At 40.4% G+C, this 12,526-nt stretch overlaps 1 protein-coding gene across 5 annotated transcripts in view; it reads right to left on the bottom strand.

Moving 5' to 3' along the window:
* The window catches only part of zfyve9a (zinc finger, FYVE domain containing 9a), a 53,550-nt gene that overhangs the window by 6,028 nt on the left and 34,996 nt on the right, over positions 1-12,526 (bottom strand). For 4 of the 5 annotated variants that reach the window (XR_009821410.1, XR_009821409.1, XM_062023254.1 and 1 more), the window contains 12 exons: positions 11,485-11,661; positions 10,900-11,048; positions 10,540-10,669; positions 9,030-9,152; positions 7,727-7,882; positions 7,427-7,651; positions 5,837-5,919; positions 5,639-5,743; positions 3,097-3,247; positions 2,928-3,008; positions 2,678-2,840; positions 915-1,020 (listed from right to left, as the gene is read on the bottom strand). Coding sequence is in view for 3 of the 5 variants with exons in the window: in XM_062023254.1 (XP_061879238.1) it covers positions 915-1,020; positions 2,678-2,840; positions 2,928-3,008; positions 3,097-3,247; positions 5,639-5,743; positions 5,837-5,919; positions 7,427-7,651; positions 7,727-7,882; positions 9,030-9,152; positions 10,540-10,669; positions 10,900-11,048; positions 11,485-11,661 (1,649 nt within the window). In the remaining 2 variants the exon portion in view is untranslated. The remainder of the gene's footprint in view (positions 1-914; positions 1,021-2,677; positions 2,841-2,927; positions 3,009-3,096; positions 3,248-5,638; positions 5,744-5,836; positions 5,920-7,426; positions 7,652-7,726; positions 7,883-9,029; positions 9,153-10,539; positions 10,670-10,899; positions 11,049-11,484; positions 11,662-12,526) is intronic. The other variant, XM_062023255.1, reaches the window with a different exon arrangement.

The following is a 12,526-nucleotide window of genomic DNA, read 5'->3' on the forward strand; positions in this document are numbered from 1 at the left end:
TATATATATATATATATATATATATATATATATATATATATATATATATATATATATATATATATATAATATATGTATGAAATACTTGACTTTAAGTGAATTCTAGCTGTATATATATATATATATATATATATATATATATTTTTTTTAAATTTTATTTTATTATACATATAAATAAAATACTTGAATTTCAGTGTTCTGCAGGCTATCCAATAGATGGCAGTATTGTCCTGTTTAAGAGTGTCACAACATTGCTGTTTACTGCAGACGAACTGCTTTACGGTAGACTAAACGTGACTGCTGTTGTTACCGCGCTGGGAGGACGTTAATGAAACTGCCCAACAATAAACCCACATAAGAAACCAAGAACTCTCTCTCCTTGTTGTGCACTCTACTCTCTAAAAGCCGTAGATGTTATGACGTCATTGGGCAGGCAAGCTGTTTATTTGTGGGAAAGCGGACGTGAGAACGGCTGTCGCCACTCAGGTCCGCATTGAGCTGGAGGGGGCGTGGCCTCCAGCTCCGGCTGAATACCGGGAGTTTGTCGGGAGAAGGGAGGTTGTCGGGAGAGGCGCTGAATACCGGGATTCTCCCGCTAAAAACGGGAGGGTTGGCAAGTATGCCGATACAGCTGCTGGGTCGTTTGACTGAGAAGCGCCAAACGTTGTTTATCAGGAACTGTTTACTATTCGGCTCAGAGATGCGCCTTATAAATTCCTTTCTGCACAATTATATTTGCTAACTATTCATTTTATTAGCAGGTCAAATGTGACTCTTTCATCCAGCAGATGGCGCTATTATCAAACACAGTGTCAGTGCAGTGTAGAGGTGTCATTTACTTATAATAGTTGACACTAATGATGAGGTGCGTCATGTCAAAAGGTAAATATTTTTTTTTATTAGCTGGACTTTACCTCTGTCCAGCGGATCACTTTGCCATTGGCTTTGAACTCTGAGCCGTGGAAAATCTTCACGCTGGTGATGGACTCCATCGATTTGCCGTCGATTGGGCTGATGACACTGAAAGACATGAAATTGTTCCATTTTAATAATGTGTGCGTACCTTTTTAATATTTAAACCTTCTTTGGTTGCTATTACACAAACCAAATCATTCGGGACAGTTCTACCTAGTAATGTGACTAGAGATGTCCGATAATGACTTTTTTGCCGATATCCGATATTGTCCAACTCTTAATTACCGATTCCGATATCAACCGATACCGATATATACAGTCGTGGAATTAACACATTATTATGCCTAATTTTGTTGTGATGCCCCGCTGGAAGCATTAAACAATGTAACAAGGTTTTCCAAAATAAATCAACTCAAGTTATGGGAAAAAATGCCAACAAGGCACTGCCATATTTATTATTGAAGTCACAAAGTGCAATATTTTTTTTAACATGCCTCAAAACAGCAGCTTGGAATTTGGGACATGAGGAGGTTGAGGTGGGCGGGTTTGAGTTGGGGGGGCGGGGGGGGGGGGGGGGGTTTAGGGGGTAGCGGGGGGTGTATATTGTAGCGTCCCGGAAGAGTTAGTGCTGCAAGGGGTTCTGGGTATTTGTTCTGTTGTGTTTATGTTGTGTTACGGTGCGGATGTTCTCCCGAAATGTGTTTGTCATTCCTGTTTGGTGTGGGTTCACAGTGTGGCGCATATTTGTAACAGTGTTAAAGTTGTTTATACGGCCATCCTCAGTGTGACCTGTATGGCTGTTGACCAAGTATGCCTTGCATTCGCTTGTGTGTGTAAAAAGCCGTAGATATGTGACTGGGCCGGCACGCAAGGGCAGTGCCTTTAAGATTTATTGGTGCTCTGCACTTCTCCCTACGTCCGTGTACACAGCGGCGTTTTAAAAAGTCATAAATTTTACTTTTTGAAACCAATACCAATATTCTCCGATATTACATTTTAAAGCATTTATCGGCCGATATTATCGGTTGATTGTTTGTCATTCTTGTTTGGTGTGGGTTCACAGTGTGGCGCATGATTGTAACAGTGTTAAAGTTGTTCATACGGCTACCCTCAGTGTGACCTGTATGGCTGTTGACCAAATATGCATGGCATTCACTTGTGTGTGTGAAAAGCCGTAGATATCATGTGACTGGGCCGCCACTCAAAGGCAGTTCCTTTAAGGCACGCCCCCAATATGTTGTCTGGGTGGAAATCGGGAGAATGGTTGCCCCGGGAGATTTTCGGGAGGGGCACTGAAATTCGGGAGTCTCCCGGGAAAATGGGGAGGGTTGGCAAGTATGACTGGGAGACGCAACTGCTCTGTACTTCTCCCTAAGTCCGTGTACCACTCCGTACAGCAGTGTTTTAAAAAGTCATACATTTTACTTTTTGAAACCGATAATTTCCGATACTACATTTTAAAGCATATATCGGCCGATATTATCGGACATCTCTAACCGGCTCGCAAAGGAAGTGCCTTTAAGGTTTAATGGCGCTCTGCACAGCGGCGTTTTAAAAAGTCATAAATTTTACTTTTTGAAACCGATACCGATAATTTTGAAACAGATACCGATAATTTCCAATATTGCATTTTAAAGCATTTATCGGCCGATAACGTCAGTCCGATATCATCGGACATCTCTAGTTGCTATTACAAATCATTCGGGACAGGTCTACCTAATAATGTGGACCTTCCCCCTTCCGCCGGTCTCATGGTTCTCACCCCTTGTTGAAGTTGTGGTCGTCCTCCGTCCACTGCACGTGCACATGTTCCTGGTTCTCCTCCTGGTCAGCTTTACCGCATGTGATGGTGAAGTCCTTCATGTCCCTCAGCGCTTGCCGTAGCGAGTCCATGGTCTCGGCCGTGATCTGGATCATCACGCCATCTAAACGAAGCAAAGACAGCAATTTGTTTGCTTCTTACACGGCTCCTAAAAACAAAAACAATGAACTCGGCGCCAAGTGGGTCTTGCCTTCTACGATGCTTGTTTTGGCCAAGAAGCCAGACGAGGCCTTTAGGGCGCCGCTGAACACAAGAAAACAGGCGCCAGTCACTGAAAACAAAATCAATAGGATAAATTCATTAGTGCATAACTTCTGGAGGACGCCTCTGAAGACCCAAGTGAGCGTTTGTGTCGTCACCTTTGCGCGGCTGGTGATGGATGCTGATGGCCTGCGTCTGGTAGTTGCCGTCGTCGTTCTGCACGCACACCAGGTGGGAGTCGGCCCTCTCGTTGAAGCACGCCCCCATGGCCAGCACGTGCTCATTGGACTTGTTCATGGCTTTCATCAGCTGCACGCACACACAGGGTCGACATCTGAGTAAAGCTGCATTCGGATGCCTAACTGCGTGGGAAGAGGCACTTCCAGGGCACCGATTGCAGGGGAAATAAGGCAGGTATCATCGGCTCCCAAATTTGCATTCCCGAGGATTAGCGATGTTTCTGTAGGTATCAGCAAGTATAATTTAATGCTTTTTAATACCACCTACTCAGTGGCCTAGTGGTTAGAGTGTCCGCCCTGAGATGGGTAGGTCGTGAGTTCAAACCCCGGCCGAGTCATACCAAAGACTAAAAAAAATGGGACCCATTACCTCCCTGCTTGGCACTCAGCATCAAGGGTTGGAATTGGGGGTTAAATCACCAAAAATGATTCCCGGGCGCGGCCACCGCTGCTACTCACTGCTCCCCTCACCTCCCAGGGGCTGAACAAGGGGATGGGTCGAATGCAGAGGACAAATTTCACCACACCTAGTGTGTGTGTGACAATCATTGATACTTTAACTTTAACTTAAAATAAATGTAATGCCTATGCCCTACTACAGTGTATACCGTATTTCCTTGAATAGCCACCGGGGCGCTAATTAATTTAAAATCTCTTCTCACTCCTGCGCTTACCAAAAGCATGCGGGATGGGCAAGCATGCGCTAATTATTTTAAAACCTCTTCTCACTCCGGCGCTTACCTTATCATGAAAAGCCCATTTAATAAAAAAAAAATGTTATTAGGGTCTTACCTTTACTTATAAATGATGTCCCTGTGCAGCTGCTTCTGATCAAAGGCAGTCTTCCTTATCTTTCTTCAGTTTTAAAAGTCTCTGGAGATATTCCTTTAATTATTACCCCCTGCTTCGATTGAAAGTCCAGTTTAGAAAACTGTTTTATTTTAGATATGTAATCCTCCATGGTAAAAGTGCAAGCAAACGATCGCTGCTCACGCTTGCTGCTTGTTGTCTTCTTCTGCAGCACCGGTCTTCTACAGTACTGGTAGTCGCAAGAAGGATCACTAGCGCCCTCTACCACCAGGAGGCGGGAGTCATTTAATGACTCATATTTGACCCGGCGGAAGTGCCAAGCATGCGCTAATTATTTTGCGAAACGAGTTTGACCCGGCTGTAATTCTAGGCAGGCGAATACTATATTCCCGGCGGCAATTCAAGGAAATACGGTATATATATACTATATAGTCAAAAGCTTACAAATGTCTATATGACAAAGATAATCTTGAATTGTTGAAAAATTTACATTAACTGTTACTCTCTAGTGAACTACAATTAGCTCACCTGAGTGTTTAACGAGAGAAATTATTTTTATTGTCTGTTATATTATACAGCAAAAGTTGCTGTTGGCCACACCAAAGAAAACTGACACGGTTATCTGATGCCTGCCTTTAATGGCCGACTTGTGATTAGCAAATAGCATGTGTGATTTCACCACATTGATGCCCACTGAGCAAAATTTGGAGGTCTTTTTGCACATGCTGCAGAACACCTCTCTGTGTTGACCGTCAGCGTTCACTAATGATGACAAAAAAAACTAAAATGTCATGAAAACTTCCCACATCCTAAAAGACAGTATAAAGACTATTTCCATTAAAAACTAAATTTTTTAAATTGTAACATGACACTTTTGTTTTTTTATATAAAAATTTTTTATCCCTTGGACATGTTTCATGTTAATTTTGTGTATTCTTTCCTTATGGTAGTTTTTTTTCAATTTCTTAATTATTGTTTGAAAATTATAAAAACAATAATTTCTATGTCCATATTTAAAAAAAAAAAAATGTACAGGGACATGATTACTTGTATGTTTTGATTGTTTGAATTGTATGTATCATCATATTGAGTTTGCATGTTCTCCCCGTGACTGCGTGGGTTCCTTCCGGGTACTCCGGCTTCCTCCCACCTCCAAAGACATGCACCTGGGGATAGGCCCCTCCCACCTCCAAAGACATGCACCTGGGGATAGGCCCCTCCCACCTCCAAAGACATGCACCTGGGGATAGGTTGATTGGCAACACTAAATTGGCCCTAGTGTGTGAATGTGCGTGTGAATGTTGTCTGTCTATCTGTGTTGGCCCTGCGATGAGGTGGCGACTTGTCCAGGGTGTACCCCGCCTTCCGCCCGAATGCAGCTGAGATAGGCTCCAGCATCCCCCGCGACCCCGAAAGGGACAAGCGGTAGAAAATGGATAGATGGATCATATTGTAGTTCCAGAACAATATTGACAAAAAACATTGATCTAATCACTCTAGTATCAATAATATCCTGATATTACCTAGGTATTTGTCTGCCCTTTATTTTCTAAAATTCATCTTATTTATGTTTTAATGTTGATATGCACATTGACAACAAAGAGCTCTGGCTACTTCTTGTCTCCTGTTGCACTGGAGGAATCAGACTCACCTCATTGTAACGGTTGCTGGGGATCTTGATGCTGGTCTTCCTCACCTCCATATCCATGACCAAACCTTTCACCACTGGCAGCGCATACTGGTAGTTGCGGAAGTCCTGAAAAGAATAAAGACAATGTGAGGCGATTAAATATGATGGAGATGACGATGATGAGACAAGGTGCCTTCATAGTGAAGGAGATGGTCTTACTGCAAGCAGATTCATGATGGTGTGACCCGTCTCTCCGAAAAGCGGCTTTCGGAAGCGCACGCTGAACAGCGGGCACGGATAAACTGCAACGCATGACATTTCAATTAGTCCTAAATTATCAATGAAACTGGAAAAAACACTACAGATTTATTTGACCACAACGAGGCAGTAAATCCCACATGTAAGTATTAACGTTCTATTGAAAATACAACGTCCTGACTGTTTTTAGTGTTTACTAAGAGGCTCTAGATCAGGGGTCCCCAACCACCGGGCCGCGGCCCGGTACTGGTCCGCGCAAGAAATTTAAAAAAAAAAAAAATATATATATATATATATTTTTTTTTTTTAAATTAAATCAACATAAAAAACACAAAATATACATTATATATCAATATAGATCAATACAGTCTGCAGGGATACAGTCCGTAAGCACACATGATTGTATTTCTTTATGAAAAAAAAAAAAATAATTCCACCCCCCCCCCCCCCACCACCGGTCCACGGGACAAATTTTCAAGCGTTGACCGGTCCCCAGCTACAAAAACGTTGGGGACCACTGCTCTAGATCACTGATGTCAAACTCAAGGCCCGGGGGCCAAATCTGGCCCGCAACATTATTTGATGTGCCCCACGAAAGCCTAGGAATAATATGCATTGATAAAATGCTTAATATTTTCTTACTAAATATATTTATTTCCCTTTTAACATTAAAAATCATGTACTGCACGCAATTACATATCTTTTAAAATTCAATATTATCAAAATCAAAATATTCCACAAATATTATTTGTTAAAATAAAGATAAATACTGTACTTAAATTTCTGCTTGACTTATGATTTCAAAACAAATGATCAATTAAATAGTAGACTGTAAAATTGACAATAGATTTTACGGTTAAATTCCGCCGACTGAGTTTTTTACTGTAAAATCAACTTTGGTACTGTTTTATTCCATATACAGTAAGACACTGTCTAAAACATTAAAAACTAACAAAAAAAACATTGAAACAACAAGATTTTACGGGAAAAAAACAACTGGCAGCTCTGTTGCATGAATTTTACTTCTAAAAACAGTGGTATTGTTTTTCCATTACATTACATTTATTCTATTTTTTTATTTGCTGTAAAAAAACACTGTAAAATTCTGGTGACTGAGCTGCCAGTTTTTAAAGTAAAATTGTAATATTTTTTTTGCAGATTATGTAAAAAAAAAAAAAAATGTTAATGTATTATACATATACGTATATATACAGTATATATACATGTATATTCATATATTACTCATTGTTATACACGGCCCTCTGAGGGCAACCATAACTGCGATGTGGCCCTCAATGAAAACGAGTTTGACACCCCTGCTCTAGATGTTTAAACCTCAAAGACTAACTTAAGTCTACCAAACTAATGATTTTCCTTTCTGTTCTTGTCGCATCCGGGAACTAAACTTCCGTCTTTTAAGTAGTCTTGCTTGTCACTCGAGGATTATGCATTTTACTGTGCTTTGAAGTCGCTGTCATGTTTGAATGCATGAGCTCCTTTGCTAGAAGAAAGAAAACAACGGACATAACAAGTACAAAGTATGATGCTCACGTCTGTACTCTGCGCCCAGCCGCAGCATAAGACGGATAGGAAAAACTTTGGCCCAAGGAGTCTCCCATTTCTGGATGAGAACTCCAAAGAGGAAGGGCGGGTTGGGCAGGAGAAGATCTTGCAGCGACTGGAAGGAGGGGCTGATGTAGAGGAAACCGCCGTGCTCCTTGCTGCCCAGGAAGCTCTGCGTGAAGAAGGAGTGGCTCAAGTGGCCCAGCACGTTGCCTGACCACAAAGACAATCAAGGTGATTTCCCTTTTAAAGCCAGGCTGCAAACCGCAGTGCCTGATGAGGTCTTACCGCCAAGGGCCTCCTGGTAGAGGTGCACGAAGTGGGTGAAGATGTCCTTAGGGAAGGCCTTCTCATCAGGGAGACACTGGAGAAGGATCACCACCTCCGCCTGGCCGACGGCGTGCATGCCCTTTGTCGTCACGTACCAGCACTTCCTGTTGACGTCTGTGAAGAAGAGTACATAAACATCGTAATGGCTTATTTTAGAGAGAGTAAAAGCCACACTGCAAAAACTGAAGTCTAAGTAAGATGAAATATCTCAAATAAGGGGGATATTTGCTTATTTTCTGTCTGATAAGATAATTCTTCTCACTAAACAGATTTTATGTTAGAGTGTTTTACTTGTTTTGGTCCTAAATGATGTCAGTAAGATATTACAGCTTGTTGCTGAGATTTTATGACCTATATTGAGTAAAACATGCTTGAAACTAGAATATCAACTGTCGCAAAGTTGTGTTATCAACACTCACAAGTATAAAACTACTTTTTTAAAGTATAATTTCTTATTTCAAGCATGAAAAAAAAAATCATGACTTTGACACAATTTTGTCTCATAATTAAAACAGATGACAGCCAAATGGACTTTGATGTTTTATTTTCAATGAAACAATAGAAAACACATACTCATATAGTAGTACAGTTGGCACAGTACAGTAAACTGACAGTTAATATTTAAACATTTGACATTTCAAACTATTTTGAACAGAAAAAGTTCATGCACATTCAGATGAATTCTTCAAAATTACAATTAAAATTTTTTTGGCCGGGGGCCGGCCTGTATATATGCGCACTGATTGACTGAAAGAGCACGCGCTTGGCGCAATGATGTCACGTTATCGATGGAAAAATGCATTTTTAGACCATATGATTTGCCTGAGCGGCTAGGAGACCCCGAGAGTAACAAGCGGTTGCCTTTTTGCCTTTCCATTAAGAACAATAAACTAGTTTTTAGTGTAAGTTTGCTGGTTTCAAGAAATGTAATGCCGAGCGCATATCATTATGTCAAGATAATGGCACTAGCATTTACTTCATTTAAGAATATTTTTCAACATATTGAGCAAAAAGGTTTCTTTTTTTTTTCTACCAAGAAAAGTGCACTTGTTATTAGTGAGAATATACTTATTTTAAGGTATTTTTGGGTTCATTGAGGTTAGCTAATTTTACTTGTTTTGGAAAGTCTTGACAAGCCAAATTTTCTTGTTCTATTGGCAGATAATTTTGCTTAGTTTAAATAAAATACCCCTCATTTTCGCATTTTTTTTTCTTGTTTTTGAACACCGACTTTTTGCAGTGCAACAAGGCGTTGACTCACAATTGACAAGCTTGACCATGGCCAGCAGATTGGCGTTGAGGACAAAGACCAGGGGGTCCGGGCCTCCCTCATCCAGCTGCTGCATGAGGACCATCGCCGACGGCCTCTCCTCCACTGCATAGTCTGAACGTGAAGAGGGCGGGGCAAAAGAGAGCAGAGAGGTCAGTGGAGCAATGTGGAGGCAACATCGATTAATCGGGCGAGTGAGTGTGTGCAGGACCATCTGTGAGAATTCCATTAGACAAAAAAATTGGGACAGGCGACAGTTGGTCCCAATACAGTGAGCATACATCATGACAGTATGGCGGTGAACATTTAAGCCAGGGGTCACCAACGCGGTGCCCGCGGGCACCAGGTAGCCCGTAAGGACCAGATGAGTAGCCCGCCGGCCTGATCTAAAAATAGCTCAAATAGCAGCACTTACCAGTGAGCTGCCTCTATTTTTTAAATGTTATTTATTTACTAGCAAGCTGGTCTCGCTTTGCCCGACATTTTTAATTCTAAGAGAGACAAAACTCAAAAAGAATTTGAAAATCCAAGAAAATATTTTAAAGACTTGGTCTTCACTTGTTTAAATAAATTCATTAATTTTTTACCTTTGCTTCTTATAACTTTCAGAAAGACAATTTTAGAGAAAAAATACAACCTTAAAAATGATTTTAGGATTTTTAAACACATATACCTTTTTACCTTTTAAATTCCTTCCTCTTCTTTCCTGACAATTTAAATCAATGTTCAAGTATTTTTTTATTTTTTTTAATTGTAAAGAATAATAAATACATTTTAATTTGATTCTTCATTTTAGCTTCTGTTTTTTCGATGAAGAATATTTGTGAAATATTTCTTCAAACTTATTATGATAAAAATTGAAAAAAATTATTCTGGCAAATCTAGAAAATCTGTAGAATCAAATTTAAATCTTATTTCAAAGTATTTTGAATTGATTTTAAAATTTTTGTTCTGGAAAATCTAGAAGAAATAATGATTTGTCTTTGTTAGAAATATAGCTTGGTCCAATTTGTTATATATTCTAACAAAGTGTAGACTGGATTTTAACCTATTTAAAACATGTCATCAAAATTCTAAAATGAATCTTAATCAGGAAAAATTACTAATGATGTTCCATAAATTCTTTTTTTAAGTTTTTCTCTTCTTTTTTTCGGTTGAATTTTGAATTTTAAAGAGTTAAATTGAAGATAAACTATGTTTCAAAATGTAATTGTCATTTTTTTCATGTTTTCTCCTCTTTTAAACTGTTCAATTAAGTGTAAATATCATTAATTATTAATAATAACATAGAGTTAAAGGTAAATTGAGCAAATTGGCTATTTCTGGCAATTTATTTAAGTGTGTATCAAACTGGTAGCCCTTCGCATTAATCAGTACCCAAGAAGTAGCTCTTGCTTTCAAAAAGGTTGGTGACCCCTGATTTAAGCACATTAGCACACATGCACCACCAAGCGCAACGTGGAGGACGAAGAGGCAGGATGGTGAGGATGGGGGCAAGCACCTGTGATGTGGCCTCCCGTACCTCCTTTGACTCCAGTGGAGATGAGGATGGGAGGGAGCCCGTCCTCCGGGATCAGGCTCAGGGCGCTGCCCACAGGGCTGCCCTGAGAGCCCACGGGAGCCGGAGCTGCCTGTGGGCAGGGAGACAGAAGTGGGTGTGAAATGTGCACGAAAGGTTAATAAACACAGCGAGGAGAGGCTTTGGGCAAATAAGTGACAGTAGCTTATAGAGAGCTGAGCCTAGTCATACGACTAATGCTAATTCTGCCCTGGCTCTTTAGTGCCACTCAGCTTATGAGACACTTATTCCATGAACCCTATGCGACTTATTTTACACATTAAGCTGTGTGTGCATGTGTACCTCTACAGACTCCAATCCGGAGGTTTTGCTTGCATAAGTCGTGACGGCTAGTGACCTGGAGGAAGGAGGTTTGGGGGACTCTGCAGTGTCCCCATTAGTGAGGACGCCATCAGCACACAAGACTCTCATTTGCTCCTGTGTCATGGATGCTGCAGTGGAATAAGACACAGTGCGGGCATGCGTTGTTTAGTCAAGGTAGATTTAGTGAGCGTGTATGTGCAGTAAACTTTTTCTACCTTAGGGGGCGCCATATGGACCATAACATCTTAAACTCCCAACTACTAGCTTTACAGCTACGGACAAGCTAAAAATAATATAAAGTTTTATGAGGCAAGTATTTTTCTATTATTTGGGAAAATAGTTGTTTTTTGTTCAATCTTATATCTTCATCTAACTAAATATGTACAACATTTTATCAGGCAGAGTATGAATCTTAAAAGTTCTGTTTAATCGTATAATTGCGTTCTCCAAGCACACAGAGGTACCCGATGATAGACGATGTTACAAAGCCTCATTAAAAAGCATACGGGCTTGTCTATCAATGGCATCCATCCACATAAAGGGCAGAATGCGTGAAGGTCATACCCTCGTTGCCAGGTGGCTTGAGGACCCCCACGGGCACCATTACGGTGGGAGGTGGCGAGCTGAGAACTCCGGAGGCCTGAGCCTGCTGCAGAGGGGGAATGGTGGAGCAGTACTCAGCTGGGTTGTTGGGGTTGGGACTATGGTTGCTGACGGCGACCTGCGAGTCTGACGTCGGAGCTGGCGAAGGTACAGAATGCATTTACTCAAAAGAACAGTGGGCCCCATTCAGGAACAAGAACAAAAATGTTCTTAAATCCCCTTTTAAGAGGATTAGGACATTCTGACATTTTTCTTAGCAGAGGCCACCCTGTACATACTGTAAATACTTGTGTGGTATGCTTTAGGTTTACCTTGTTTATTATTTGTATCATTAGTATATATTGTATTTTATTATTATTAACATTATTATTACTATAATTAGTAAGTTATAAGCCGTATGAGCTAAAAAGAAGCCTGGGAAAACTGCATACCTTTAGGCAGCTACAAGCCTAGCCTAACCCCCTCCCCCCACCACATCCCACCTCCCCGGATTGTAAATAATCAAATATAAATAATCAAATGTATATACTTGTTCTTATGCTTTCTGAGCTCACTATGTTCACCGCTCGCTGTACATATCCTTCGAAGTGAGACCTACACTGTTACAATGTCCCTTTTTCAGATGATAGAACTGTTGATGACTGAAATATGCTGACAGCAACCCAACCTAACCCCCCGGATTGTAAATAATTCAATGTATATACTCTGATGATTAACTTGTGTGATGACTGTATTATGCTGATAGTATATATTTGTACCATGAATTGATTAACGTGGACCCCGACTTAAACAAGTTGAAAAACGTATTGGGGTGTTACCATTTAGTGGTCAATTGTACGGAATATGTACTGTACTGTGCAATCTACTAATAAAGGTTTCAATCAATCAATTATATTATATTATATTAAGATATTACACATTGCCAATGCATTTTTTTTTATTTTTATGTACACTGTAAAAATAACAAAACTGTTGATATTACGGTAAAAAACTGTCAGCTCAG

The sequence above is a fragment of the Entelurus aequoreus genome, linkage group LG16 (genome assembly GCF_033978785.1).
Source record: "Entelurus aequoreus isolate RoL-2023_Sb linkage group LG16, RoL_Eaeq_v1.1, whole genome shotgun sequence".
Classification (NCBI taxonomy): domain Eukaryota; kingdom Metazoa; phylum Chordata; class Actinopteri; order Syngnathiformes; family Syngnathidae; genus Entelurus; species Entelurus aequoreus.